This window comes from Marmota marmota, unplaced genomic scaffold, assembly GCF_001458135.2.
Source record: "Marmota marmota marmota unplaced genomic scaffold, marMar, whole genome shotgun sequence".
In the NCBI taxonomy this organism is placed as follows: Eukaryota; Metazoa; Chordata; class Mammalia; order Rodentia; family Sciuridae; genus Marmota; species Marmota marmota.
Window position 1 is genome coordinate 49,231,679 of NW_025999853.1, and position 25,812 is coordinate 49,257,490.

General features: G+C 42.8%; 3 protein-coding genes and 1 long non-coding RNA gene across 17 annotated transcripts in view; 2 read left to right on the forward strand and 2 right to left on the reverse strand.

Annotated features, from left to right (window-relative positions):
* The window catches only part of Rbms2 (RNA binding motif single stranded interacting protein 2), a 78,646-nt gene extending 72,447 nt beyond the window's left edge, over positions 1-6,199 (reverse strand). For 3 of the 6 annotated variants that reach the window (XM_015483184.2, XM_048807167.1, XM_048807142.1), the window contains exon 1: positions 2,310-2,430. The gene's annotated coding sequence lies outside the window, so the exon portion shown is untranslated. Of the gene's footprint in view, positions 1-2,309; positions 2,431-6,000 lie in introns of those variants that run through there. The other 3 variants (XM_048807180.1, XM_048807152.1, XM_048807149.1) reach the window with 2 other exon arrangements.
* A 296-nt stretch (positions 6,200-6,495) lies between these two features.
* On the forward strand, positions 6,496-22,783 carry Gls2 (glutaminase 2). Of its 9 annotated transcripts, none has more exons than XM_015483192.2 (19): positions 6,619-6,856; positions 7,000-7,096; positions 13,553-13,652; positions 14,030-14,151; positions 14,713-14,872; positions 15,381-15,460; positions 15,547-15,710; positions 16,013-16,071; positions 17,896-17,928; positions 18,221-18,279; positions 18,758-18,824; positions 18,969-19,019; positions 19,216-19,392; positions 20,206-20,337; positions 20,689-20,781; positions 20,941-21,002; positions 21,487-21,563; positions 21,826-21,889; positions 22,182-22,783. In XM_015483192.2, the coding sequence occupies exons 3-19, from the start codon at positions 13,572-13,574 to the stop codon at positions 22,336-22,338; spliced, it is 1,638 nt and encodes a 545-aa protein (XP_015338678.1). In that variant the 5' UTR covers positions 6,619-6,856; positions 7,000-7,096; positions 13,553-13,571; the 3' UTR covers positions 22,339-22,783. The 9 variants fall into 9 exon arrangements, with proteins under 9 accessions (XP_015338676.1, XP_048663094.1, XP_048663088.1 ...); XM_015483193.2 differs by having other exon boundaries at positions 14,743-14,872; XM_015483190.2 differs by lacking the exon at positions 7,000-7,096 and having other exon boundaries at positions 6,496-6,856; positions 14,743-14,872.
* Positions 22,752-24,993, reverse strand: Spryd4 (SPRY domain containing 4). Its single transcript, XM_015483194.2, has 2 exons — positions 24,838-24,993; positions 22,752-24,298 (listed from the first exon to the last, which is right to left on the reverse strand). The coding sequence occupies exons 1-2, from the start codon at positions 24,920-24,922 to the stop codon at positions 23,760-23,762; spliced, it is 624 nt and encodes a 207-aa protein (XP_015338680.1). The 5' UTR covers positions 24,923-24,993; the 3' UTR covers positions 22,752-23,759.
* Positions 24,205-25,491, forward strand: LOC107140164. Its single transcript, XR_001503249.2, has 2 exons — positions 24,205-24,579; positions 24,862-25,491. It is a non-coding gene; the product is annotated as an uncharacterized LOC107140164 (long non-coding RNA).
* The last annotated feature ends 321 nt before the right edge of the window (positions 25,492-25,812 follow it).

A 25,812-nucleotide genomic window follows, 5' to 3' on the forward strand; every position in this document is an offset into this window, starting at 1 on the left:
CTCTCTTAAAAAAAAAAAAAGAGAGAAGAATGTCTGAAGAAAGGGTGGTCACTACTAAAAAAAAAAAAATTCTACCTAGTCTTTTAAATAATAATTTTATTTATTCACTATATTGTAATGTAGAATTCTAACATCATTTATATTATTTTTTTCTTCCTAAATTTTTTTAGATGTTGATGGACCTTTATTTTATTCATTTATTTATATGCAGTGCTTCACAAATCAAACCCAGTGCCTCACACATACTAAGCAAATGCTCTACCACTGAGCTACCCCAGACCCATCTATATTCTTTAGGTTAAAAAAACAAGATTTGGGGGGCTGGGGATGTGGCTCAAGAGGTAGTGTGCTCGCCTGGCATGTGTGTGGCCCAGGTTCGATCCTCAGCACCACATACAAAAACAAAGATGTTATGTCCATGGAAAACTAAAAAATAAATATTAAAAAAAACCAAGATTTTTGTTTGATTGTATGGTTCAGGGCTTTAAATCCAGGGGTGTTCTACCACTAAGCTATACCTCTAGCCTTTTTATTTTTTATTTTGAGACACATGCTCACTAAATTGTCCAGTTTGGCCTTGGACTTAAGATGCTCCTGCCACAGACTCCAGAGAAGTTGGTATTATAGGCCTGCCTCATCCCACCTCCTGGCTAAAGAAACAAGTATTTAAATATTATCAATCAACCCTTGAATGTGTGTAGAGAATCAGATGTGACTGTGTTACTATTACTGTCCTTGATGGAGTCTGCCTACAGGGATATTCTGTCAAGGTATAGATAGGTAACAACGGACATGCTTGAAAACAAGGTGTCTACTGTCCTTGGGAGGGCCTGCTCGCAAACGAGAGGCTCCTTCAAGGTTTAGATAAGGTAACAACGGACATGCTTGAAAACGAGGTGTCTGCTGTCCTTGGGAGGACTTGCCTACAAACGGGATGTTCTGCCAAGTGGGCTAGGAGGGCACTGAGAAAAATTTTATTATCTGTTCTTAACAAAGAGCAGAGCTCAACATACTCCGGGCCGAAAGTAGATTAGCCATGAGAAGCGGGTCACTTCTGATTAGAAAGTAAAACTTCTATATGCTATGTTTAATTAGCTGAAAGACCTGATTTATTGATGTTGGAACGCTGCCTTCTTTGTTCACAATACTATAAAAAGATTGCTTGTAGACAATAAAGGACTTTTTTTGCTGCTGCTGCTTTGCTTGCTCTGCTTCTTCTTTCTTTTCCCATGCTGACCTGCAAGTGAATTACTGCAACAAATGTGTTTTCTTTTTGCCTTTTCAACAAAGGCTTTTTAGGGCTGGGTATATAGCTTAGTTGGTAGAGTGCTTGCCTCACATGCGCAAGGCCCTGGATTCAATCCCCAGCAAAAAAAAAAAAGTAATCTCAACAAAGGCTTTCAAATTAGATTTAGCCTACAAAGAGTTTTTTTAAATATTTTTTAGGGGCTGGGGTTGTAGCTTAGTGGTGGATCATTTGCCCAGCACGTGTGGGGCACTGGGTTTAATCCTTAGCTCCACATAAAAATAAACAAAATAAATGTATTGCGTCCACCTATTACTAAAAAATACATATTTTAGGAATACTTATAGAAATCCACATTTTCTTGGCATATTTTAATGATTCAGACTTGCTATAGTTGGTTTTAATGGCCATCAGAAAAACTAGATTACAAGAGGCATTATTTGGCCGGGCAGAGTGGCACACACCTGTAATCCCAGAGGCTTGGAGGCTGAGACAGGAGAATCACAAGTTCAAAGCCAGCCTCAGCAACTGTGAGGCACTAAGCAACTCAGTGTCTCTAAATAAAATATAAAATAGGGCTGGGATATGGCTTAGTGAGTACCCCTGAGTTAGTGCCTTAGTGAGGCACTAAGCAACTTAGTGTCTCTAAATAAAACACAAAATAGGGCTGGGATATGGCTTAGTGAGTACCCCTGAGTTCAATCCTAGGTACCAAAAAAAAAAGGCATTATTTGGCAAAAGAAAGACAGCATGAATAGTCATTGTAAGTGGACCAATGTGATACAGTTTCTTTTTAAACGTGCTTATGATATTATTTCAGTCCTATAAAATTTGGTTTTGTAATTTGGTCTTACTGGGGTGCCTCCTTTCTCTAACAATTTCTCTTCCTCGGAGGCGAACAACTTCAAACCTTGAGTGAACCATTTTCTCCAGTTTGCCTGAGAAAGTTCTAGGAACAGGCAACTTGAAATAAAAACAAAATAAATCAAAACAAGAACATACTGTTTTTTGAAATGGTCACCCATTCTTTCGATCTTCTTCAGGGGCGAGCAATTTCACTTACCTTCTCTTCAAATGTTCCCCGTACAGGCCACCAAACGCCGCAGTCTGGCTGGGCACAAAATCACGAGCCACTCACAGCCTTGTAGATTCAAACAGCAATTCTTTATGATATTATTTCAGTCCTATAAAATTTGGTTTTGTAATTGTTAAACTAAAGAGGAACTAAGAAAGCACAGTGGAATAATTCACAAATACATTTGAACTGATATGAAATTTCATTTTCTCCATGAGAGTCTAACATTATGTTAAAACATGTAGCTCCCACCTACATCTCAGCTTTGGTGGTTCACACTTTCTTATACCCACTTTTTACTCCAAAGAAATTAAGAGTCTCTCAAATGTATCTTTCACACTGGTTGTTCTTGCACAGCTCTCGGTCTAGAATACCCAAGAATTGGTTCTCTCCCCTTTTAACTCAATGGCCCTTCATCCTAGCCCAGTTAGGTGTTTCTTCTTTATACTTCCTTCTGAATATCTGCATCACAGAATCTTTCATTAGAAATTTTACACATTAGCTTTCTCATTTCTCCCAAAACCAGAAATTAAAGACCAGTCCAAAATTATGGTTAATTAAAATGGTTTTTAATTAATTAATTTTTAATATTTTTTAGTTGTTGATAGACCTTCATTTTTTTTAGACCTTCATTTAATATATGCCAGGCAAATGCGCTACTGCTGAGCCACAGCCTCAGCCCTAATTTTTAAATTTTTGGATTTTCCAGCACATGGTCTAGCACACTATAGTCCAACAAATAGATACTCATTGAGTTAATGGAAGCCGATTATTTCAGAATGTACAATCACCCAGTAAAATTCAAGTTTATCTTTTACAAATAGAGAAACTAAGGCAGTAAGGAATTTGCCCAATAGCACCATTAACAAAGACTAATAGTGAAAAAAATGTGAAATCCTTCAATTGGACTAACTTCCCAGCTATATTCTATAGAGTAGAACAAATGAGAGCATCTAAATCATAAAAAATAAAGTCTTCAAACACAAACATCAAGTTTCCTATTTTGTACCTCAGATAATTTAGCTTTTTTTAATTTAAGGATTCAAAACCATTAAGACCAATCCTCCTTCATATACCATGAAATTCTGGCACAGCCAAAGACTGACTTAAAGAATCCACTATTGGACTGGGATTGTGGCTCAGCAGTAGAGCATGGTTTTGATATTCAGTTTCCCTGCGAGGTCCTGGGTTCAATCCTCAGCACCACATAAAGATAAATAAATAAAATAAAGGTATTGTATCCAACTACAACTAAAAAATAAAATAAATAAATAAATAAAAGAATCCAGGGGCTGGGGTTATAGCTCAGCAGTAGTGTGCTTGCCTCCCACTTGCAAGATACTGGGTTCGATCCTTAGCACCACATAAAAAATAAACAAAATAAATAAAGATATTGTGTCCATCTTTAAAAAAAATCTTTAAAAAAATAGTCCACTATTAAAGGAGATACACAGGAAAGTTTTATTTTACCTATGAAAACCCTCATGTGTAGTTGCCCAGGTCAGAGTTGGATAATTCTTTAATATAGAAACTAGATGTGTCCTTTTCAAATTAGAAACAAAAAAAGAACATGATGCTGCCAAGTTTTAACCACCTGAGATGACTTCATTTTAAAAAATATTTATTTATTTACGGTACTGATGATTGAACCCAGGGGTGCTCTACCACCCAGCCCTTTTTACTTTTTGAGAGTCTTGCTCAGTTACCCAGGCTGGCCTTGAACTTGTGATCCTCCAGCCTCAAACTCCCAAATCATTGGGATTACAGGCATGGGCCACCACACCTGGCACAAATTTGTTCTTGAGTATCTTATACTTGACTCAACCCTATGGGGCCTTCCAACTCACCAGTTCATGATCCATCTTCATGCCTAGGCAGCCATTTTGTAGTGGAGGCAAAATCAGTTCAAAGGTTAAAGTAAGCAGGGGCTAGTTCTCTATGCAAAGAACCACCAATCTACCACCAGATATTTTTTCACTGCCCAATCAGTTTCTATTAATATAAGTGTAGAGAAGGAGAAACTCATTACTAACTATAATTAAAGTTAATTTAAAGAAGCAGTGATAGGAAAAAAGGAAGCAAATAACTTCTGGTAATATTTAGAAATTCCCCAAGGTATGCTATTTTTCTCTTGAACAGATCAAAAACCTTCAGAGAAATAATATTCCTATGAAACAAAGATAAGATTAGCCAGATATATATATATATAAAAACTAATACTAAATTGAATCTACATTTAGTATTAAGACACAGAAGTTTGCCTCTCACGCAAAGCCAAGCATAAGGCAGCAAGCTGGAGTCCTAAATTAGAGGGAGTTCTACTGATAGGAGAACAGATAGGGCATATAGGGAATGGTTACAAAACGGAAAAATAAACAGGGGAAAAAAAAAAAAAAAGAGGTCACTCCATCTGGTTTCAAACCAAATAAACCCCCTCCAACCCTATCCAAGGAAAAGGAGAACTGCCTTTCCACACAACATGCTCCACAAAAGAGCATGGTTTTGATATTCAGTTTCCCACGTACACCTTTTTTTTTTTTTTTTTTTTGGAACTAGAGATTGAATTCAGGGGCACTGGACCACTGAGCCACATCCCCAGACCTATTTAGAGACAGGGTCTTAGCGCCTCACCACGCTGAGGAGGTTGGCTTTGAACCCTCCATCCTCTGCCTCAGCTTTCGGAGCCGCTGGTATTAGGCATGTGCCACCGCGCTTGGCCCCATGGTTGCGTCTTGGTGGTCATTTCAATCCAAAAATGAAAAAAAAAAAAATAGTATTTTATGGTATAGACAGAGGTACCTCAAGAAATGGCCTTCAGTACTATATCATACAGAAAATTCCTGTTTTAAGGACAGGGTTATTTCTGCTAGAGTAATTCAATTCAAATTGTTAGTTTGGGGGAAGGGCTGCATGAAGGAGAAAGAGTCTTGTAGCCAGAGGCTTTGTTCTAATTTCTGGCTCTGTGGTTCTTATGCCCTGGGTTACCTTATGCAAGAAGTCATAATTTCTAAATCTTAGTTTCCTCATCTTCAAAATCAGACTAAAAACTGCTTAGCAGGTCTCTGTTAAGGAGAGATAAATTAAGTGGTTGGCACTCCATAATAGCTCTTTACCGAAATCCTACAAAATATAGATGTTTTTAGGCGCTGTTGAGATACAAGATGAAAGTTGCAGATGCTAAAATTTCTGAGCGTTCTTGGTTTTCAAAATTATTTTTGTACCTCACCTCTTCTCAATGAGGAAAACAAGGACAAGCGATTAAAACAGCCAAAATTCTAGATGCGCATAAGAGTTTATAAAACATTTTCATGTGCACTTCCTTATTTCAATGTCTGAACTTTACAGATAAGAAAACAAAATAAATGAGAAGCTAAAATAAATGAGAGGTAAAACTATAACCCAAGCATCCTAACCACCACCAAGGAGGCTTTTCCTCCGCCCCACTGTCTCCTTAGTTAGTGTTGGGGGCGCGCCTGTGTGTTTTGCTGGGAACTGAACCCAGGACCTCACACATGCTAGGCAAGCGCTCTGAGCTACATCCCCAGCCCAGCGGCTGTTTCCAGATGAGGTATTTTGTGGCCACCGACTCCACTCACCACCACCACCGCGCGTCAGTGACTACGACTCTTTTGGCCTGCAGGCCGCACTGTGAAGCGCATTACTGAGGGTCGGTTCTGACCTCTGAACGTCGAAGGTCATTAAGTCATTCCTAAATAGGGCTCACTCTCATCCTTCTCTCTCAAGGCACCGCTCTCGTCTCTACCAGAGAATTCCATAGTTCCTAACCCCGCCGCGATCAGGTGGAGTCCCAGGGTTTTGCAGACGTTCTGCCTAGCTTTCCCGCCCACTACACCTGCACTCAATGCTCGCTGCAGTAGCCAGTGAGCAGAAGAATCTGCAGGCTCTCGCGGACAGCCCACCTCCTTGCTTTCATTGGGTAACCTCATCCTCTCCCCGCCCACCAGCCCCACCATCTTTTTTTTTTTCTTTCTTTCTTCTTCTTCTCCCTCAATTATTGGACTTGTGCACTGTCTATCTCGACTCCCGGGCACCGCCCTCTCTTCGCCACCCCCTAGACCCCAGCCCCACTTCTTCCCAGTCACTGGCATTCCTAGCCCATCCATCCCCTGTCTAGGAAGAAAGTGAATCTGGCGCCGACCGGAGCCAAGAAGGGACTGGCCCCTCCTCCAGCTCCAGCCCCACCCACCCGGCCCCTCTTCACCTCCCAGGCTCAGCACTCCCTCACTCAGCTCCCCCACACCGTGTCTAGCTCGCAACGTCTCCACCCCCTCCCTACCAGCCAACGCTCAGACGTCCTGGGCGCTCGGGCAGAGCCGGCAGCGCGCCGGGGGCATGCGCTACATGAGAGCTCTGCAGAATGCACTGAGCCGAGCTGGCAGTCGCTGCCAGCGGGGAGGCTGGGGTCACCTGAGCCGGAGCCCCTTCCTTGGCTGGGGCGTCCGACACCACCTCAGTGAGGCAGCGGCACAGGGCAGGGAGACGCCGCACAGCCACCAGCCACAGCACCAGGATCAGTAAGGCTCGCGGGACAGGGGCAGGGGACAGGCTTGCTCCCACTCCCACTGTCGTTCTCGCTAGCGCCCGAATCCCGGTCCCCAGGGAGCGCATCACATCTCCCCTCTTCTCGCTCACTAGCCTGCGATGCCTTTTCCTTTAGATTTGGGGATTTGGGTCCGCCGAGCTCGGGCGGTAACGTGCCGTCCGCCCGGGAGGGCGTTTGGGCAGGTTGGTCTTCGAGATGGTGCCTGTCCAAGGTGCGTACTTAAATGGGAATGCAGAATGGGCGCAGAGTGTTGCTTGGTGCACGTGTCACAGTGTGGGGCCGTGTGCAGGCCCGCCCATCCTCCCCTTCTTTTCCTCTCGGGTTCTCCTAGGTATTTTAGGGGATGTGTGGGTATAAACAGCCTCCTGTTTTAGGTCCAAGTGTACTTGGGTCTACGTGGTGTGTCTTATTTCTGCGCGTACTCGGCAGGCAAAGTGTGATGGGCGCTTATTATTGGTGCGCAAATACATGCGTATGTATTGGGTGTGTGCATAGCAGGGTCCCCTATCTGTAGAATAAGGATATCTTTCCAAACTATTGAATGAGGAGAATATTTATAATGGTGAGGGGAATCATGAGATGCAGAAATCAGAGCTAGTCAGAGCTGTTATTTATGCTGCTCAGGCTCCCTAATTTGAAGGATTCTTCTCCTTTGGGTACTTCTGCTTCCCACTCCCAGGTGGAACTTCTCTTCCCGGTCACCCAGAAATACTTGGTTGCTGAACCTTTTCCTTTTTTTCCTCTCTCTGAGACACAAATAATGCTGAATAAGAAATTTTTGCCCTCTTCAGAGGGTGAGCTAGACCCAGTCCAAGTAACCCCTACCCTATTATAGCTGTAACAGGAAATGGACTCTCTGTTTTATTATTGACATCTAACTGATGATACTCAGAAACATATGTATACCGTAGTTAAAATAGCCATAAAAACAGCACTGCCTCACCACCACTGAAGTTCCAGTCCTGAGAGGTAATAAATCAATAAGTATTTGAAGGGTACTGGGAGACCAATAACTATTGTTTACTATTTTTTATTTTTTTTAAAATTTTTTTGGGGGGAAGGGGTACCGGGGATTGAACTCCGAGGCACTCGACCACTGAGCCACATCCCCTGCCCTTTTATTCATTTTATTTAGAGACGGGTCTCACTGAGTTGCTTAGTGTCTCACCATTGCTGAGGCTGGCTTCAAACTTGCAATTCTCCCGTGTCAGTCTCCCCAGCCGCTGGGATTACAGGCGTGTGCTACCACGCTTGGCAATTGTTTACTATTAATAATCATTATTATGCACTACTTTTCCACTACTTTTCTCAAAGAGACATAGAACATTTAAAGGATAAGACCACTCCTTCCTGTTCAATCTCCAACCTCCCCTCCTCCCAGATAACTATTGGAGAAGAGTGGTAGGATAGAGCAAAGCCTATTATCCTTCTCCTTTAGAGTGGGAGCTAGAAGCATCCCTGGTTCCCCTACACACACACCAGCATCTAGTGAATAGGGTAACAGAGTGTTTTTAGAGGACTAGTTTCTCCTGCCTGTGGCTGCTCCATCTCCAGGAAACCTCTTGGTAATGGCCTTGGACTGCTGCTCCCTGGGCAGAAGGGTTGGCAGCACTGGAGGGTGATGGCCGCTGAGAGTGTTGCACCATGAAGAATAGGATTTTGACTTGGGGGTGAAGGAAGTCTTGTTATTCAGGTTATTGTTTATTTTTAAAAACATGTAGCTTTATTGTATTTCTGATTTTTAAAAGAAAAACAAGAAGCCAAGTGTGTGATGTGCTTCTGTAATCCCAGCTACTTACTTAGTAAGCTGAGGTAGAAAGAATGAAAATGCAAGGCTGGCCTGGGCAACATAGTAAGACTCCATCTCAAAAAGAAAAGAAAGATAAAAATAGTATCAAGAAAAAAAGGCTCGCATGCACAAGGCCCTGGGTTCAATCCCCAGCACCACCAAAAAGGAAAGAAAAGCAAGCTGAGAAGTGGATTTGGGCTGGGATTGTGGCTCAGTGGTAGAGTGCTCGCCTAGCACATGCGAGGCCCTAGGTTCAATCCTCAGCACCACATAAAAATAAATAAAATGTTTTACTATAAATAAAGGTATTGTGTCCAACTACAACTAAAAATAAATATTAAAAAAAAAGAAAGAGAGAAAAAAAGGGGTGGTTGGGGATATAGCTCAGTTGGTAGAGCTCTTGCTAGCATGACTAGGCCCTGGGTTCAATCCCTACCACCAAAAAAATATTGTGATATTTCCATATATATCTAATATATAACAAAAATGAGATCATACTCATATCCTTTGGTAACCTACTTTTCTATTTTTGAACGGCTTTCAATATGTGTATATGACATCAATTTTAATAGCTGCCATTTTACCATTTTAAAAGATTCCATGGTATGAGTTGCTACAACTTTTTTTTTTTTTTGTATTGCTAAGAATCAAATCCAAGGCCTTAAACATTCTAGGCATGCACTGTATCACTGAACCACATTCCCAGGACCATTACCACAACTTACTTAATCAATCTTCAGTTTGGTTACTATAGACTCTTTTGTGTACTTTCAACAATAATTTCACTATATTTTTCTTTTCTTCTTTTGGTACAGGGGTTGAACCCAGGGGCATTCTACCACTGAGCCACATCCCCAGCCCTTTTTTTAAGATATTTTGAGACAGAGTCTTGCTAAGTCGCTGAGGTTTACTTTGAACTCATGATCTTCTTGCCTCAGCCTCCTAAGTCACTGCGATTACAGGTGTATGCACCATGCCTGGTTCACAATTATTTCTTTTTTAAATATTTTATTAATTGTTGATGGACCTTTATTTTATTTATTTATATTCGATGCTGAGAATCGAACCCAGGGCCTCACACATGCGAGGCAAGAGCTTTACCACTGAGCCACAACCCCAGCACCTCACAATTATTTCTTTTTTTTTAAAATATTTTTTAGTGTTGATGGACCTTTATTTTATTCATTTATTTATATGTGGTGCTGAGAATTGAACTCAGTGCCTCACACGTGTGAGGCAAGCACTCTACCACTGAGCCACAATTATTTCTTTTTTAAAAATAATAATATTTTAAAATAAATAAATAATATTAAAAAATAAATATTTAAATAATATTAAAAATATTAAAAATAAATATTTAAATAATATTTTAAAATATTTAAAAATAAATATTTAAAAATAAATAAAAAATAATAATATTTATTTATTTTTTAGGTATAGATGGACACAACACAATGCCTTTATTTTTATGTGGTGCTGAGAATCAAACCCGGGTCCCACCCGTGCTAGGCGAACTGCTGAGCCACAATCCCAGCCCACAATTATTTCCTAAGAGTAAATTCCTAGGAAATTTTGTTCCCGAGACATCTGTTGACATTAATATCTTCTATAGTCTTTTAGAGATATTTTAATGCATATAATACATGTTAATATTGTCTTTTTAATAAATGATATTATACTGTACACATTATTCTATACCTTTTTGCCCTTCAACATTATATTGGTGATCAGTCTATATCTAAATCAAAAGGCATGCAATTTTTTAGTGTAGTATGGTGGTACACGTCTGTAATCCCAGCGGCTCAGGAGGCTGAGACAGGAGGATCTCGAGTTCAAAGCCAGCCTCAGCAAAAGTGAGGTGCTAAGCAACTCAGTGAGACCCTGTCTCTAAATAAAATACAAAACAGGCCTGAGTGGTCTGGGGATGTGGCTCAGTGATAGAGCGCTTGCCTAGCATGCCTGAGGTACTGGGTTCAATCCCCGGCACCACATTTAAAAAAAAAAAAACTGAACAAATAAAATGAAGCTATTGTGTCCATCTACAACTAAAAAAAAAAAAAAACAGGCCTGAGGATGTGGCTTAGTGGCTGAGTGCCCCCGAGTTCAACCCCCAATACTTCCCCCCCCAAAATATGCAGTTTTTTAAAGAATTTTGAGACATTCAGAAATGGTGTGGCATTATTTCCTATCTATCAGCATTCAGGCACAGAGACCTGCTTTCAAAGTGTTCCTACAAAGGCTGGGAATGTAGCTCAGTGGTAGAGCACTTTTGTAGCATGCCTGAGGCCTTGGGTTCAATCTCCCATACTGCAAAACATAAAACAAAATAACCAAACATCCCTACAAACTTTCCTCTTTTAATTATCCCTCATATGGCTCCCCCCGCCCCGCCCTTTCCTACAGATACTAGCATTTTGACAGTTTCCTCCAAAATTGGAACCCTTCCCCTTCTGGTGTTCCTCCTGGTCCAAAAAGCACACATGCCTACTCTATGCCAAGCTTCTTGAGAATCTTTAGTTTTTTAGTGTCTTGTTTCATGGACAATATAGTTATATGGTTCAAAATTCAAAAGTATAGAAGATATTACAGTGAAAAATATCCCTCCCACCCTTTTTGCTCAGCCCCAACTACTTCTCCTAGAGATGAATTTTACCTGTTTCTTATATGTCCTGCCAGAAATATTTTGTACTGGAATATTTTTAAACATCAATAGTTTCATTCTGCATACACTGTTCTGAAACATGCTTCTTTAGTTAATATTACATCTTAGAGATCAGTACTCAAAGCAGTCCCTAAATTTCATTTTATTTACAGGGCATAACATTCCATTATATGAATAAACTCATAATTTACCTATTTCCCTACGAATGCACAGTTATTTTAAATCTTTTTAATTATGCAATGAATATGTAACTTTATAGATAAGTGAATATATTCCTGGAAACCAAGTTATTGGGTCAAAGGGCTTTGAAGGGTCTAAATCTCAACTGTCATATTTGATCTGATCTCATTCCTCTAAATCTGTTAATAGAGGAACTCTTGAAGATCAAGAAGTCTTTGGTGCCTAAAGAATTTTTGGTCGGGGCTGGGGATGTGGCTCAAGCGGTAGCACGCTCGCCTGGCATGCATGCGGCCCGGGTTCGATCCTCAGCACCACATACAAACAAAGATGTTGTGCCCACCGAAAACTAAAAAATAAATATTAAAATTCTCTCTCTCTCTCTCTCTCTCTCTCTACCTCTCTTTACCTCTCTCTCTCTAAAAAAAAAAAATTAAAAAAAAATTTTTTTTGGTGCCATAACCATTGAGAGAGAGATTTGGGGGGTACAGGGACCTTCCTAACAATGTAACATGATAATTCTTATCCAAGATCCACTTTGCTCAAAGATAGGATGACAAAAACCTAGTTGAACAAGGGAAGAGTCCTCTGACAGTAAAATGGTTTATGTGCCACCCCAGCAACAACATAAGTAAAATCTGGAGGGTTGGGGAGATATTACAGAGTTGGTGGCATTTGAACTCGACCTTGAAGGATGAACAGGACTATGCTAATTGAAGGAGAAGAAGGTCATTCCATGCAGAAATCACAGCATATGTAAAGTCCAGGAAACCTCACAGTCCTGGCCCATTTGGGGATCCATCTATTAACCTCTCATAATGAGTGTGGAGAATGGTGTGGAATAGCAAAAGAAAGGTGGCAGGTTTTTTGGTGCTGGGGATTGAACCTAGGGGTACTTTACCACTGAGCTACATCCCCAGTCCTTTTTATTTATTTTAAGACAGTGTCTCACTAATTTTTTTTTAAAAGAGAGAGAGAATGTTTTTATTTTTGGTGGACACAACATCTTTATTTTATTTTTATGTGGTGCCGAGGATCGAACCCAGCGCTCCGCGCATGCCAAGCAAGCACGCTACCGCCTGAGCCACATTGCCAGCCCCATGTCTCACTAATTTGCTTAGGCTGGCTTCCAACTTGCAGCCCTCCTGCCTCGGCCTCCTGAGTGGCTGGGATTACAGGCATACACTATCTGCACCCAGCAAGTTGGCAGGTTCTAAGGAGCCTTGAATGCCAAACCAAGAAATAACTTCTTCTGTAAGCACTAGGGAGCCATCAAAAAGTTTTTAAATTTATTCTGAGTTTAAGAAAATAGCTAGCACATTGCAGAAGATAGTTGGGGAGTCAAGAGTGTATAGAGGCAATTAGGTAACAGACAACAAGGAGCTACTGAGGTCTGATTTACTGAGCATCTCTTTGTGTTAAGACAGTTTTTCATGGAATTTGATCTTAATTTAGCCTCATATTACCCATGTGAAGTAGACATTACCACTCTTATTTTATAGACTAGGAAGCAGGTTCAACAATATTACGTGATCTGCCCAACATCACACAGCTATTAAGGAGCAACTTTCGATCCTTTCTACTATACCATATTGCTTGGGGGGAAAGAAGAGGGCAGATTTGAGAGGTATTATGGAGGTAGATTCATCCAGTTTTAGTGGCCAACCAAACATGGACTTAAGGTATGGGAACTACCAAAATCGTTCTGCATTTCCAGCCAGGTGGTAGTAATTTTATTTGAACCAGATGGGAAACACAAGAAGAAAAGAGACGGGAAGGTAAGATGACTTAGGTTTGGACATGCTGAGTTTTCAGTGCCTATGGTCTAGAAGTGTCAAGTAGGCAGGTAGAAATAAAGATCTTAGTTAAGAGCAAAAGCTAGAAAGTGAGAAGTACAACTTCTCAGGACAGATCAGATGGTTTAGGGAGGAGACACAGAATGAGGACACTCATCTAATGATCAGCCCATGTTCAAGGAGGAGGAGCAAGGAGTGATTCTCAGGCTCCTGCCCTCCTCTCCTATCTCTGCCCCCAAACAGTGATGCATCAGAGTGTGGCATGCTGTCCCGCCTCGGTGATCTGCTCTTCTACACTATTGCTGAGGGACAGGAACGAATCCCCATCCACAAGTTCACTAGTGTAAGTTGCCCTCTACCTGTTCTGAACCCTAATCCTTAGATCTATGGAAAGTGGGAAAAGGAGGGTAGGACAGATGCAGGACACCTAATGGGTTACTGCATGAGCAGAGAATACAGATGGGTAATAACAGATGCCTAGGCTAAGGAGACAATCCCATCTCTGCCCCACGGCCAGATTAAACACAACTAGCTGAAAAGGGGCAGGAATCCCTTGTTAACCTTCAAAGCTGCTTCATTCCCTTTTAGTTTCCAAATCCATTTGTTCTATCTTTTGTAGTAACTGGGATTGAGGTAACTGAGTATCTATTGGGAAAGACTATTAGGATTAAAATACTATTCTTTGAGCTAAATTTACCAGGCCTCTTCTTTCCCCTAAAGGCACTGAAGGCCACCGGACTGCAGACATCAGATCCCCGGCTCCGGGACTGCATGAGTCAGATGCACCACATGGTCCAAGAGTCTAGCAGTGGTGGCCTCTTGGACCGAAATCTCTTCCAAAAGTGAGGGCCCCAGAAATGAGGGCATTATTTTCAAAATTGTTCTGTGGACACAGATATCAGAGCATATAGAAATCTTGGGGATTGTATAATTCAACACTTCATTTTGTTTTATTATTTATCACACAAGTAATATATAAATACTCATTATGAAGTCTGAACAATATAGAAATATATGTTCTCATTTCCCTCTCCTCCCAGTCCTAGCCCCTTTTCCTGGAAGTAAACATTGTTAACAGATTAGTGGATATCTTTTAGATAATATCCTATGTAGTCACACATATATATGAATATACATAAATATAGGACTTAGGATTTCTAAAATATAAAAATGATATACTATATTTATTCTAGTAATTATTTTTTTCTTATATCCCAAGACATTATGTCTTGAGGTATCTTTCCATGTTATTACTATTGTTCATTTTAGGGGTGAAGAAACTCAAAACCAAAATGATAAAGTGACTTGCCAAAGCTGTTGGTCTCAAACCACATGACCACTTACAACCTTCTTTATTCCCAACCTCCATGGCTCCAGAGTGAGTCCCTGCTGTATGTCTGCAGCCCCCTAATGCAATCGTGTCTGGGATCCAGGTGTGTGAGCAGCAACATTGTGCTCCTGACCCAGGCATTCCGAAAGAAGTTTGTCATTCCTGATTTTGAGGAGTTCACGGGCCATGTGGATCGCATCTTTGAGGATGCCAAAGAGCTCACTGGAGGCAAAGTGAGGGCTGGGGGGAATAAGGGAGGGGCAAGGGCTCTGGGCCAGATATACCTTAATTCTTAGAGACTTCCCGGGGTTGGGAATCCAATGGATGCGAAATGAGAAGCAGAACCTCTAAAAATGGGGAAATAGCTCCATGTGTTTCTAAACACGTTCCTAGAGCAAGTGAGGGAATCCTAGGTTTCTGTGGAGATAGTAGCATAGTCAAGTGAATTGTCAGAGACTTATAGTAATTGAGTCTAAAAATCAAAACAGGAAGCTGACCCCAGATTCTCCTTTTTAACCTTCCATGAGCTTTATTGCCATCACTACAGGACAGAGGCTACAGATAGATAAGATCCCCTAGGACTTAAGGCTTGGAGTTTCTGGGAACAACAAACAGAAGGGAATCCATTTGCCATGCTGGAGTCAGAATTTAGCTTTTTATCAAAAAAACTCTCCTGATCCTGAACTCCATACTCTTCTCCACATCCATCTTTCTCCTTTTTCTCTACCCACTCCTGCCCAGGTGGCGGCCTACATCCCTCACCTGGCCAAGTCAAACCCAGACCTGTGGGGTGTCTCCCTATGTACTGTGGATGGACAACGGTGAGATGCTAGGTGAGAGGAAGGGGAGGAAGGGCACAGGTACAGAACAAAGGCCAACCCCTTTCATTGCACCTGTCTGCCTCCAGGCACTCTGTGGGCCACACAAAGATCCCCTTCTGCCTGCAGTCTTGCGTGAAGCCCCTCACCTATGCCATCTCCATAAGCACCCTAGGCACTGACTACGTGCATAAGTTTGTGGGCAAGGAGCCCAGCGGCCTGCGCTACAACAAACTCTCCCTCAATGAGGAAGGTGAGCACCCCCAGAGCTCAGACCAAATTCATGCTCCCTCCCCCAAGCCTTTTTCATTTGTTTCTTTGCCTTTCCTCCCATCCAACTACTAACCAGGCCTAACCCTGCTTAGCTTCTGAGATCAGAGACGATCAAGCATGATCAGAGTGGTACGGCTGTAAACACTGCTTTTCCTGATTAGCACTGATATTCCTTTTACCCCAGCAAAGAAATCTTTCTTATTTAACCTACAGAGAGGGCAGGCTGTAAAGGAGTCTTTGTTCAGTGACAGATAATACCCTGCACAATTTGTATTTCCCCAGGAATTCCTCATAATCCCATGGTCAATGCTGGTGCCATTGTTGTCAGCTCCCTGATCAAGGTCAGTGACACACTAACTTTCTGAAAGGTACTCTTCTCTAAGCCCCCTTATTCCTATATCCCTCCTATCTGTTAAGGTCTCTAGGGAGACCAGTGGGATACTGATTCCTTTAAGGGTTCCCAGGAGGCTTTGTATGAGCATAACAGGGATCCGTGTGTTATGCTGAGGATGCCAGTAAGAGAGGCTGCATCACCTCCTCCACCTTCATCCTATATTATTCCCTGCCCCCACCCATGAGTAGAATCTAGAGCTTCCAGGCCCTTGGAGGAGTGAGCAGATCCTGACCCCTGCCTAGGATAAAGGGCCAAATGCCAGAGACAGGGGGAGGACAGCATTATTAAGCACCGATTGGCCACTTCTGGGTGAGGGAAACATGCAAAGAAGGGTGAATGGCCAGGCCAGGGCAGTTATTCACGTCACCTAGAACTGTGAGTTGGCCTTGAGCAAGGGTGTCAGGCAAGCCCATCAGCTGTAGGTCTCCCAGGGCTTAAGCAAGAACTTGGGAGCAGCGTGGGCAGAAACATTCTGAAGCCAATCACAGTCCCTCCTGGGGAAGGTGGTGTTAATAACCCTTCCCCCAGCAATTCAGGTGTCAGAGTCCCTGTGGTGTTGACTCTAGCTGACCTGTGCATGAAGCAGTGAGTCTGGGGGTAGGAAACCAAGCCAAGTCTCTATCACTATTCTGTGATGGTTCTATCTACAGCCCTGTCTCTGGGACCTGCTTCATCCCATTCCCATCTAAGTTGGCCATATTGGTCTTGACTCAACTAAAATCTTTAGCTTCAGGGTTAGGGATGTAGCCCCATGGCAGAGCACTTGCAAAGACCCTGAGTTTGATCCTAGCACCACCAAAAGGGGAAAAAAAAATCTTTAGCTTCATTGTCAGCTGTCAATATAGTTGGATATTATAATATATGCAACAGATATACTCATCCGATTTCTGTCACTCCGTTCAGTCTTGGGATTGGCATGGGAGTCAGAATGAGCTAAATTAAGGTTCTAGCATGGTATGTTAAGGGATGGGAATCAGGGCTGGGTGCAGTGGCACACACCTGAAACCCCAGCAGCTCAGGAGGCTGAGGCAGAAGAATTACAAGTTCAAAGCTAGCCTCAGCAATTCAACAAGGCCCTAAGCAAGTTAGTGTGACCCTGTCTCTAAATAAAATACAAAAAGGGATAGGGATATGGCTCAGTAGCTAAGTGCCCCCTGGGTTCAATCCCTGGTATAAAAAAAAAAAAAAAAAGATGAGAATGAGAGGAGTAGAACTTGGAGACAGGACTGGAGGCAAGAAAATAAAAGTGGGAGTCAGAGATAAGGGTTCAGAGAGAGAATGAAAGTGGGGGGACTCAGGCTCACTGAGGGTGTGAAGCTATCTGTACCTTTGTGCCTTAATAAAAAAAAAATCTAAATTGTTTGTTTTTTAAGATCAATATATAGGGGTTGGGGATGTAGCTCAGCTGATAGTGCCTTGCATGCACAAGGCCCAGGGTTCAATCTCCCCCCACACACACACACAAAAAAAAAAATCAGTACACACACACCCCAAAAAAGGTCTCAGTTGTTTAAAAAGGAAAGAAGTTTGCCAGGGCATGGTGGCATGTGCCCACAGACTCAGTTATTCGGGAAGCTAAGGTAGGAGGATCATTTGAGCCTATAAGTTTGAGACCAGCTTGGGTAACACAGTGAAACCCTGTCTTTGAGACACAAAAAAGGTCATTGTAAAATATATCCCCAGTAGCAAGTTTAACTCTACTAAGTGCTTGAACTTTTCCTTTGTCATCCTCCTTGGCTTGAGACACTGACATCTCTCTCTTTTTCTGTAGATGGACTGTAACAAAGCAGAGAAGTTTGATTTTGTAAGTTCCCTTGCTACTCAGCTCCTAGCTGCCTTTCACCATGTCATGCTGACCCCTCCAGCTGCCCCAAGTACTTGGCTCTAGACCCAGTATCATGTGCACCCATACTAGAAGGCTTATTTCCAGAGGAGTGGGCATCTGCTGCTTCAGGGAGGAAATCCTCTTGAAGTCCCTGTCCTCTCAGGCAAAGCTGGGATAAGGGCTGAGTGGTTCAGAAGAGCTGTTCAGCCTGGGATGTGTTTAGTAGGAGTTCTCGGTCAGGTGAGCCTCCCTTGCCCTTCTTTTCTTCCAGGTGTTGCAATATCTGAACAAAATGGCTGGAAATGAATTCATGGGTTTCAGCAATGCCACGTAAGGCCTTGTTCAGAACTATCTGAACACACTGGGTGGTGTGTGTACACATGGGATTGGGGGAAGGATGAGAGGATCTTAGGGAGGAATTCCATAGGAACTTTGGCCTCCTAGCTTTCTCTGAGCCCCTTCATTGACATTTGTTTACTTTGTGAAATAATTTGTTCAATTTCTAGTTAATATGTAAGGAGAGGTAGCATGATGGTTTGTGTCTAAGGCCTTGCCAAGACCTCAAAGCCAGAGTCTCACCAGTGTTCTTAAGACTAGATGAATAGACAGCTTTAGGGGTTGTTTTTTTGTTTTTTTACAACAAAGCTATGCTGAGTATTTGCTTAGGTTCAGATATGTCCTCTAATATTACTGTGAAAAGTTATAAAGGCACTGATGTAGTTCTGTGTCTCTCGGGGAAGGCAATTTTTCCCCTTCTCCCCATACCTACCTCTCAAATATTAAGCACTAAATTGGGTGTTTGCTTCAGATTCCAGTCAGAGAAGGAAACAGGGGATCGGAATTATGCCATCGGCTATTATCTCAAGGAAAAGAAGGTAACTGGGAAGGCCAGTAGAGTTTCTGGGAATTCTGCTGCTGGTGGAAGGATAGTAGGGGTTGGGAAATTTGGCTGAGACCCTGGAGTGAGAAAGGGGCTTTCAATGGCCTGAAGAGAATGTTTTCCCTCTTCTTCCTTGCAGTGCTTTCCTAAGGGGGTGGACATGATGGCTGCCCTTGATCTCTACTTTCAGGTAAGCAAACCCTGAGGGCCAAGGAAACAGGACAGACTGCCTTCCTTCTCTTACTCACATGGGCACTCCTCACATGGTTCTGTCAGGAATATCAAGCAATTTGTTGAAAGATCTAGATGCTAAGAACACTGCTCTACTCCCAAAAGCACCATGTTTACATCCACATTACATCTTCACTTCTCCCTTGTCTCCACAGCTGTGCTCCGTGGAGGTCACCTGTGAATCAGGCAGTGTCATGGCAGCCACCCTTGCCAATGGTGGGATCTGTCCCATCACAGGCGAGAGCGTTCTGAGTGCTGAAGCAGTGCGCAACACCCTCAGCCTCATGCATTCCTGTGGCATGTATGACTTCTCGGGCCAGTTTGCCTTCCATGTGAGTGTTTTGGGCCCTGCCATCTATCAGTGGTGAGCCCTGTGCCAAAACAGGACACTGGTCTCTGAAAATAGAGAGATGGAATTTTGTTCCTGCTTCTTATTCAGAAATCTCCAGCTAGGCTGTTAGGCTGAGAATCCTCACAGGAGGTTGTCAGACACAGTTCCTCAAATACAAACACATGAAGGTGCACCTTCTGAATCACTCTTGTGCAACCCTTCCTATGGCTGTCTCTTCTGGGTCTCAGCTTCCGTGTCACTTCTCAGGAGAGGCCTTTTTTTTTTTTTCCTTCAGTGCTAGAGACTGAACCCAAGACCTCCCCCATGCAAGCAAGCTCTACCAGTGAACTACATCCCCAGCCAGGAGGCTTTTCTAACTTCCCTATCTCAGATGGGTCCACCTACACCGCTGGTCACAGCACTTTCCTTTTCTTCTCAGTTTGTAGTAATTATTTATTGTTGCCTGTTTATTGCCTACCATCTACCACCAGAATGTGACTTTACCCTAGTTCTAGCTAGCAGAGTGCTAATATTTCAATTAACATTTCCTAACTTTATCAATGAATTAATTAAATAAATATTAAGTACATAGTAATTAATATTTTTTAATTAAACAATAAGTTTACTTAATGGTAGCCACTTTAAGTAAATAAAGCAATTTTGAGCTCCTACCAAGCGCAAGGAATAAGAAAAGTCTGAAAGGTTGAGGTGGTTGTGGCTTTGCCCATGCAGTCACTTAGAATAGCCTACCTTGTTTGTTTTCCTAGATTTGGGGGACCCCAAGCTCATCCTCAGCTTCAAATTTGTTCCCCAGGTGGGCCTGCCAGCCAAATCAGCTGTGTCAGGAGCCATCCTCCTGGTGGTACCCAATGTCATGGGAATGATGTGTCTGTCACCTCCACTGGACAAGCTGGGGAACAGTCATAGAGGCATCAACTTTTGCCAGGTGAGTTATTCTGCACGTAGTACTTTATATATATATATATATACATATATATATATATTTTTTAAACAGAGAGGGAGAGGGAGAGAGACAGAGAGAATTTTTTAACATTTTTTTTTTTAGTTTTTGGTGGACACAACATCTTTGTTTGTATGTGGTGCTGAGGATCGAACCCGGGCCGCACGCATGCCAGGCGAGCGTGCTACCGCTTGAGCCACATCCCCAGCCCACTTAATATTTTTGAATTAAGCAATATGTTTATTTAGTGGTAGCTACTTTAAGTAAATAAAGCAATTTTGAGCTCCTACCAAGTGCAAGGAATAAGTAAACAATATCTTTGGCTTGCAATTCTAGAAGTTGGTCTCTCTCTTTAACTTCCACAACTATGACAACCTGAGGCACTGTGCTCGGAAATTAGACCCACGACGTGAAGGGGGAGAAGTTCGGGTAAGGAAAACCCCAGGTTCCTTATAAGATTATTTCAAAACAGACTATGATGTAATGCTTCATTGCCTAAGCATCCATGGAGGTCATCACAAGGCAGAACTAGGCAAGGGCAGAGTCAAAGCCACAATTAATCTCAGATGGCTATGATTTGCCTTCCAGAACAAGACTGTGGTAAACCTGTTGTTTGCTGCCTATAGTGGAGATGTCTCAGCTCTTCGAAGGTAATTTTACCATAACCAGATATTCACAGTAAAAATACTGCTGGTCAGAGATCTTATTAGGGGGCCACATAGCAAAACAGTTAAGTGCTTCAGCTTGAGGCCTAGAGTGAATAGATGCAGATTTAAGTGTTTTTTTTTGTTGTTGTTGTTGTTGTTTTTCAAACAAAGTATCTACCACATAAGAACTTAATAAATGACAGTGTTATTAACTTGAGTGTTAAGGGCATAGTTAACTTGCCTCAGTGGATTACCAACATCAACAAACATGTACTACAAGTAGGCAGTAATGCTTTTGGAAGCATCACAATCTCATTTCTCTGAAGTGGGAATTATAGTCTCATCTAGAACAAATTATATAGACTTCAGATTGTAGCATTAACTGTTTCACTTTTTCTGGAGCCCATCCAGTCTGACTCCACATTAGAAAGGACATTAGTGATTACAGACTGATCTGGGTAATCCTAGCCACTTTCTACTACCTCAGGTTTGCCTTGTCAGCCATGGATATGGAACAGAAAGACTATGACTCCCGCACAGCTCTACATGTTGCTGCAGCTGAAGGTATCTGAAGGATTTAAGTGGGTGGCAGAGCATAAGCCCCTTATTTTCTACTAAGATACCCTGTTTTATGTGTCTTCAAGGTTCCAGGGCCAACAACTAGTTCTGACAATTCAGCTGGCAGCCAAACTATTATTGGGTGTTTACAGGGAGCAAAATGGAAAGAGGCCTTTTCTCCTCTCAAAACAGTCTCTGGCTGCCAAGGGTCTGTACAAATGGGTTTAGGATCTGTAGCCTATCATTTTCCTTCTGCCCCTATTCCTAGGACACACAGAAGTTGTTAAATTTCTGATCGAGGCTTGCAAAGTGAACCCTTTTGTTAAAGATAGGTAAGAAAAATTAGGCTAAAAAGGGGGAGGGTTGGGGCTGGGTTGGGGCTCTGTGATAGAGCACTTGCCTAGCATGTGTGAGGCATTGGGTTTGATTCTCAGTACCACATATAAATAAATGAATAAAGGTCCATCACCAACTAAATACATATTAAAAAAAAAAGTGTGCGGGGGGGCATGGAAGGGAGGGTGGCACAGCTTCTCCAACACTGCCCACTACCCACCATGCACAGATATACAACTACATCACTCTTCATGTCTCCTTTGCCTGATCTTGCTCATTGTTCCTCAGGTGGGGCAACATTCCCCTGGATGATGCTGTGCAATTCAACCACCTGGAGGTGGTCAAACTGCTTCAAGATTACCAAGACTCCTACACACTCTCTGAGACTCAGGCTGAGGCAGCAGCTGAGGCCCTGTCCAAAGAGAACTTAGAGAGCATGGTTTGAGAATAACAGATCATGGACAGTCCCGGGTCAAGAAAAAAGCATGTGCTGGCCACACACTTAATCCATAACTACCAAAAAAGTATTATGGAGAGTTTCTTCAGTGGGGACCAAGAAAGCCATTTGTGACATAGGCCAGTGCTTTCTATGAGAGTTAAAATACCCCTTTCCCCAAGGGATACCACTTGTAGAGCTATCCATGGACAGTTTGCATTATGGTCTAATGGCTTGGTCCACTCAAAACCATCACAGGTCTTCAGCCAAGTCCTCTCTTGAAGAAACCATACTTCGACGGAAGGACTCTAGCTACCATGCACATGTATAAATCAGAGTGAGAGAAAGAGTAGTCTGGAGAGATCAGTCCCCCTTGGCCAGAACCTGCTGCTGCTACAGCAATTTTATAGACAGAGAAAGTATTTTGTGCTCAAATAAACTTTAATTACACAAATTACTTTTGTTAAACTCAGTCATTCTCTTTTTCCCTCAGGGTTTTCCAGCTTTATCACCATCATAGAAGGTAGAATAAGATAGAACACAGGGTCAGACAGAGCCCAAACAATACACATTTCATGTACATATTCACTTACTTCACCCTCAACCCCAAGTACGGTTTTAGGATCAGTGTATTATGTTGCTAAGGGGAATGAGTGTTTGAGTCTCAATAGACCCAAAAATGGACTATGCAAAACCTTAGGTGCCTTCCTTCCTCTGGAGTTTTAACTGTGTCAGAAATGAAGATGGAACTTCTTAAGAATAATATTTTTGACACTAATCCCCTAGATTTCTCCCTAGTTCTTTTCCCCTTGTCACAGTTATAACTGGCACAATGATTATGATGGATTGGCTGGGTACAGGAGGTGTACAAATGAAGTTAAATGGACTCAGGGTAAGGATAGCTGCCATCTGTGTGGAGCTGCGGGTCTTTGGCGCTGAGGTACTTGGGGGTTCTGTTTTCACTCTGACCCACTGAGTCAATAAAGACTGAGGGACCAGAGACCAGACTCTGTAGGTGCTGCAGAGGAAGGACCAAGTCACTGACTGCACCACTCCTCCAGCCAGAGGTAGAAAGGATTTACTCTGGAGAGATTTGATAGAAACCCCAAAACAAACAAATAACATACAGATAAAGGGAGAGAGAGGTAGCATAGTGAATAAATTCAACCAAGCTAAAAGACAAGACCCTAAGACTGAATAGTTTTGAGGTATGGGAGGCACAGCGACTAAAGGAACAAAGTATGGGAAACTATACCTGTGGTGCCCAGGAAACCTTGACCGTATGCCTAGCTTTCATGGGGTAGGAAACAGAAAATGACTAAGATATTGCACAGAGGACCCAACAATGAATTGTGGGAGATAGAGGTCTTCATATACTTTCAGTTGGAAACTGGCCAAGAGTATGATTAGGGACTCTAATAATGGACATACTAGAGACCCTCTGGCACCTCAAGCCCAGAGTGGGTCAGCAGCTCTCCATCCCAAAGAGCAAAAGCAGGCACCACCGGACCCCGGAAATCTGTCTGTAGCGTGTGGACCACAGAGACCTTGTTCACATCCACCAGGCTCAGCTTCTTGGCCTCATAGTCCAACAGCAGCCCCACTTTCTCGGGTTGCCCAATACCCTCAATTGGGGCTTTCTCATTGGCCAACATGGTGTGCCACTTGCGCTGAGCATAGGAGAACACCCAGGAACGATCATCAATACCGATGCAGCTATCCCGGGACATGTCCATGTCTGCCACTCCTATCCGGAATTGCTGGGAGCGCTTCACTGTCACCTCCCAGTAATGTCTGCCACTGGTGACCGCTGTGTCTGCCAGCACCACTGCCCACTCCCGGAAGCGCTCCACATTCAGGGCCACCTTGGTGGGTTCCAATCCTACCAAGCCATATTTGACACCTGTGTCACCTCTGAAGAGTGCCAGACTGCTGTGGGCAGTTTTTTCTTCCAGTTTGAAACTGATGCCTGCGGGTGGAGCAAAAAGACTGGATGATGACAGTGGTTAAAACCTTAGGGCTGGTGCTATATTCTGATCTGAAGCAGGCAACTCAGGAGATCACAAGGAAGCAAGGAAGAGTTGAAAGGCAAGCTGGAAGCCAGGAGAAGTTAAGCACGCCTGTAATACCAGCTAATCAGAAGGCTGAGACAGGAAGTCTGCAAGTTCTGAGCCAGCCTGGGCAACTTAGTGAAACTCTGTCTCATAAAATAAAAGGAGTTGTGGGGATATAGCCCAACAGTAGACGCCGGTGAGTTTAATCCCCAGCCCCACGAAAAAAAAGAAAAACAAGCTGGTAAGACTGGGGGTCATCATTTTAGTATAGACAGTCCCGAGAGAAGAAAAACTCGGACTGGGTCAGTAGATAGGGTCTGAGGGTTAGAATCGAAAAACCAAGGCAGAGGGGGAGGGGAGATGGCTAGAGAGGGTTGAAGTTGTCTGAGCAGCTTCCGGGAATAACAGCCAGAAACTTTGGGAGGCAAACGTGAGTAAAAAGTAATAATCCTACCTCTCCGGGCTTCCCCTGCGGCAGCCCCACATCGTTTGGCTCCCCAGCTGTACAAGCGCCAAGAACGTGCAAAGTGCAGCGCCATCTTACGCCACAGAAACGCAGGGCACGTATCCCTGCTACCCTACATACCCCGCCATCTGCCGACCAATTCCCAGAGCATGTGATGCGCGAGGCGGCCGCGCAGCGTGATGACGTAAAGGAACCGACGCCCTGCGCGGAACCACCATTTCGGTGACTTCTCTCCAGTTCTGGTGCAGTTGATCAGTTTTTTCGTGGAGAAAAACGGCGCTCGTTTGAACTGACTAAAACCTTTGGAGAGAAGGTGTAGCCAGATGCTTAGAAGCATGTATTTTAGAATTAAGCTAATTTTATTCGACCCCCAGTTTCACTTTCGGCACAGTTTTTTAACTTCTTAGCTTCCCAGAATCTTAGCAAAGCTGAAATAATGCAACCCATAAACCTTAAGTAGCACCATCCCCAGCACCGGAAAAATAAACAATTTAGAATACAGCTTGACAAATAAATGTTAAATACATAATACTGTACGGTGGGTTTGTATTTTCAAGGTTGAGAAGATTTTAAACTATTCAGTTTTCCCAGCATGACCAGAAGTATATTGGTTCAGGGTGGAGTAGGTATTAGGTAGGTGATTATGAACAGTCTACATTTAACATTTTGATCTGCTTGAGGTTCTGTGTTGCTGCTTTCTAAAGTGTTTCAATCCCTCTACTTCTCAAGGTTCTGTTGGTCAACCTGATATGAACATCCCACCTCCCTCTTCCCACCCCTCAAAAAAATAACTTTAGATCTTTGAAAGACTAAAAAACTAACCAAACTACTCCCCTTCCCCAGTTTTAACCACCATTCTAGTGGACACAGTCCTAGTTCAGGTCATGTGTATCTTAGTTCAGGTCACTTGTATCCTTAATTTAAATTAGAGTTCTCTCTCCCCACCCCCCCCACTCCTTCTCC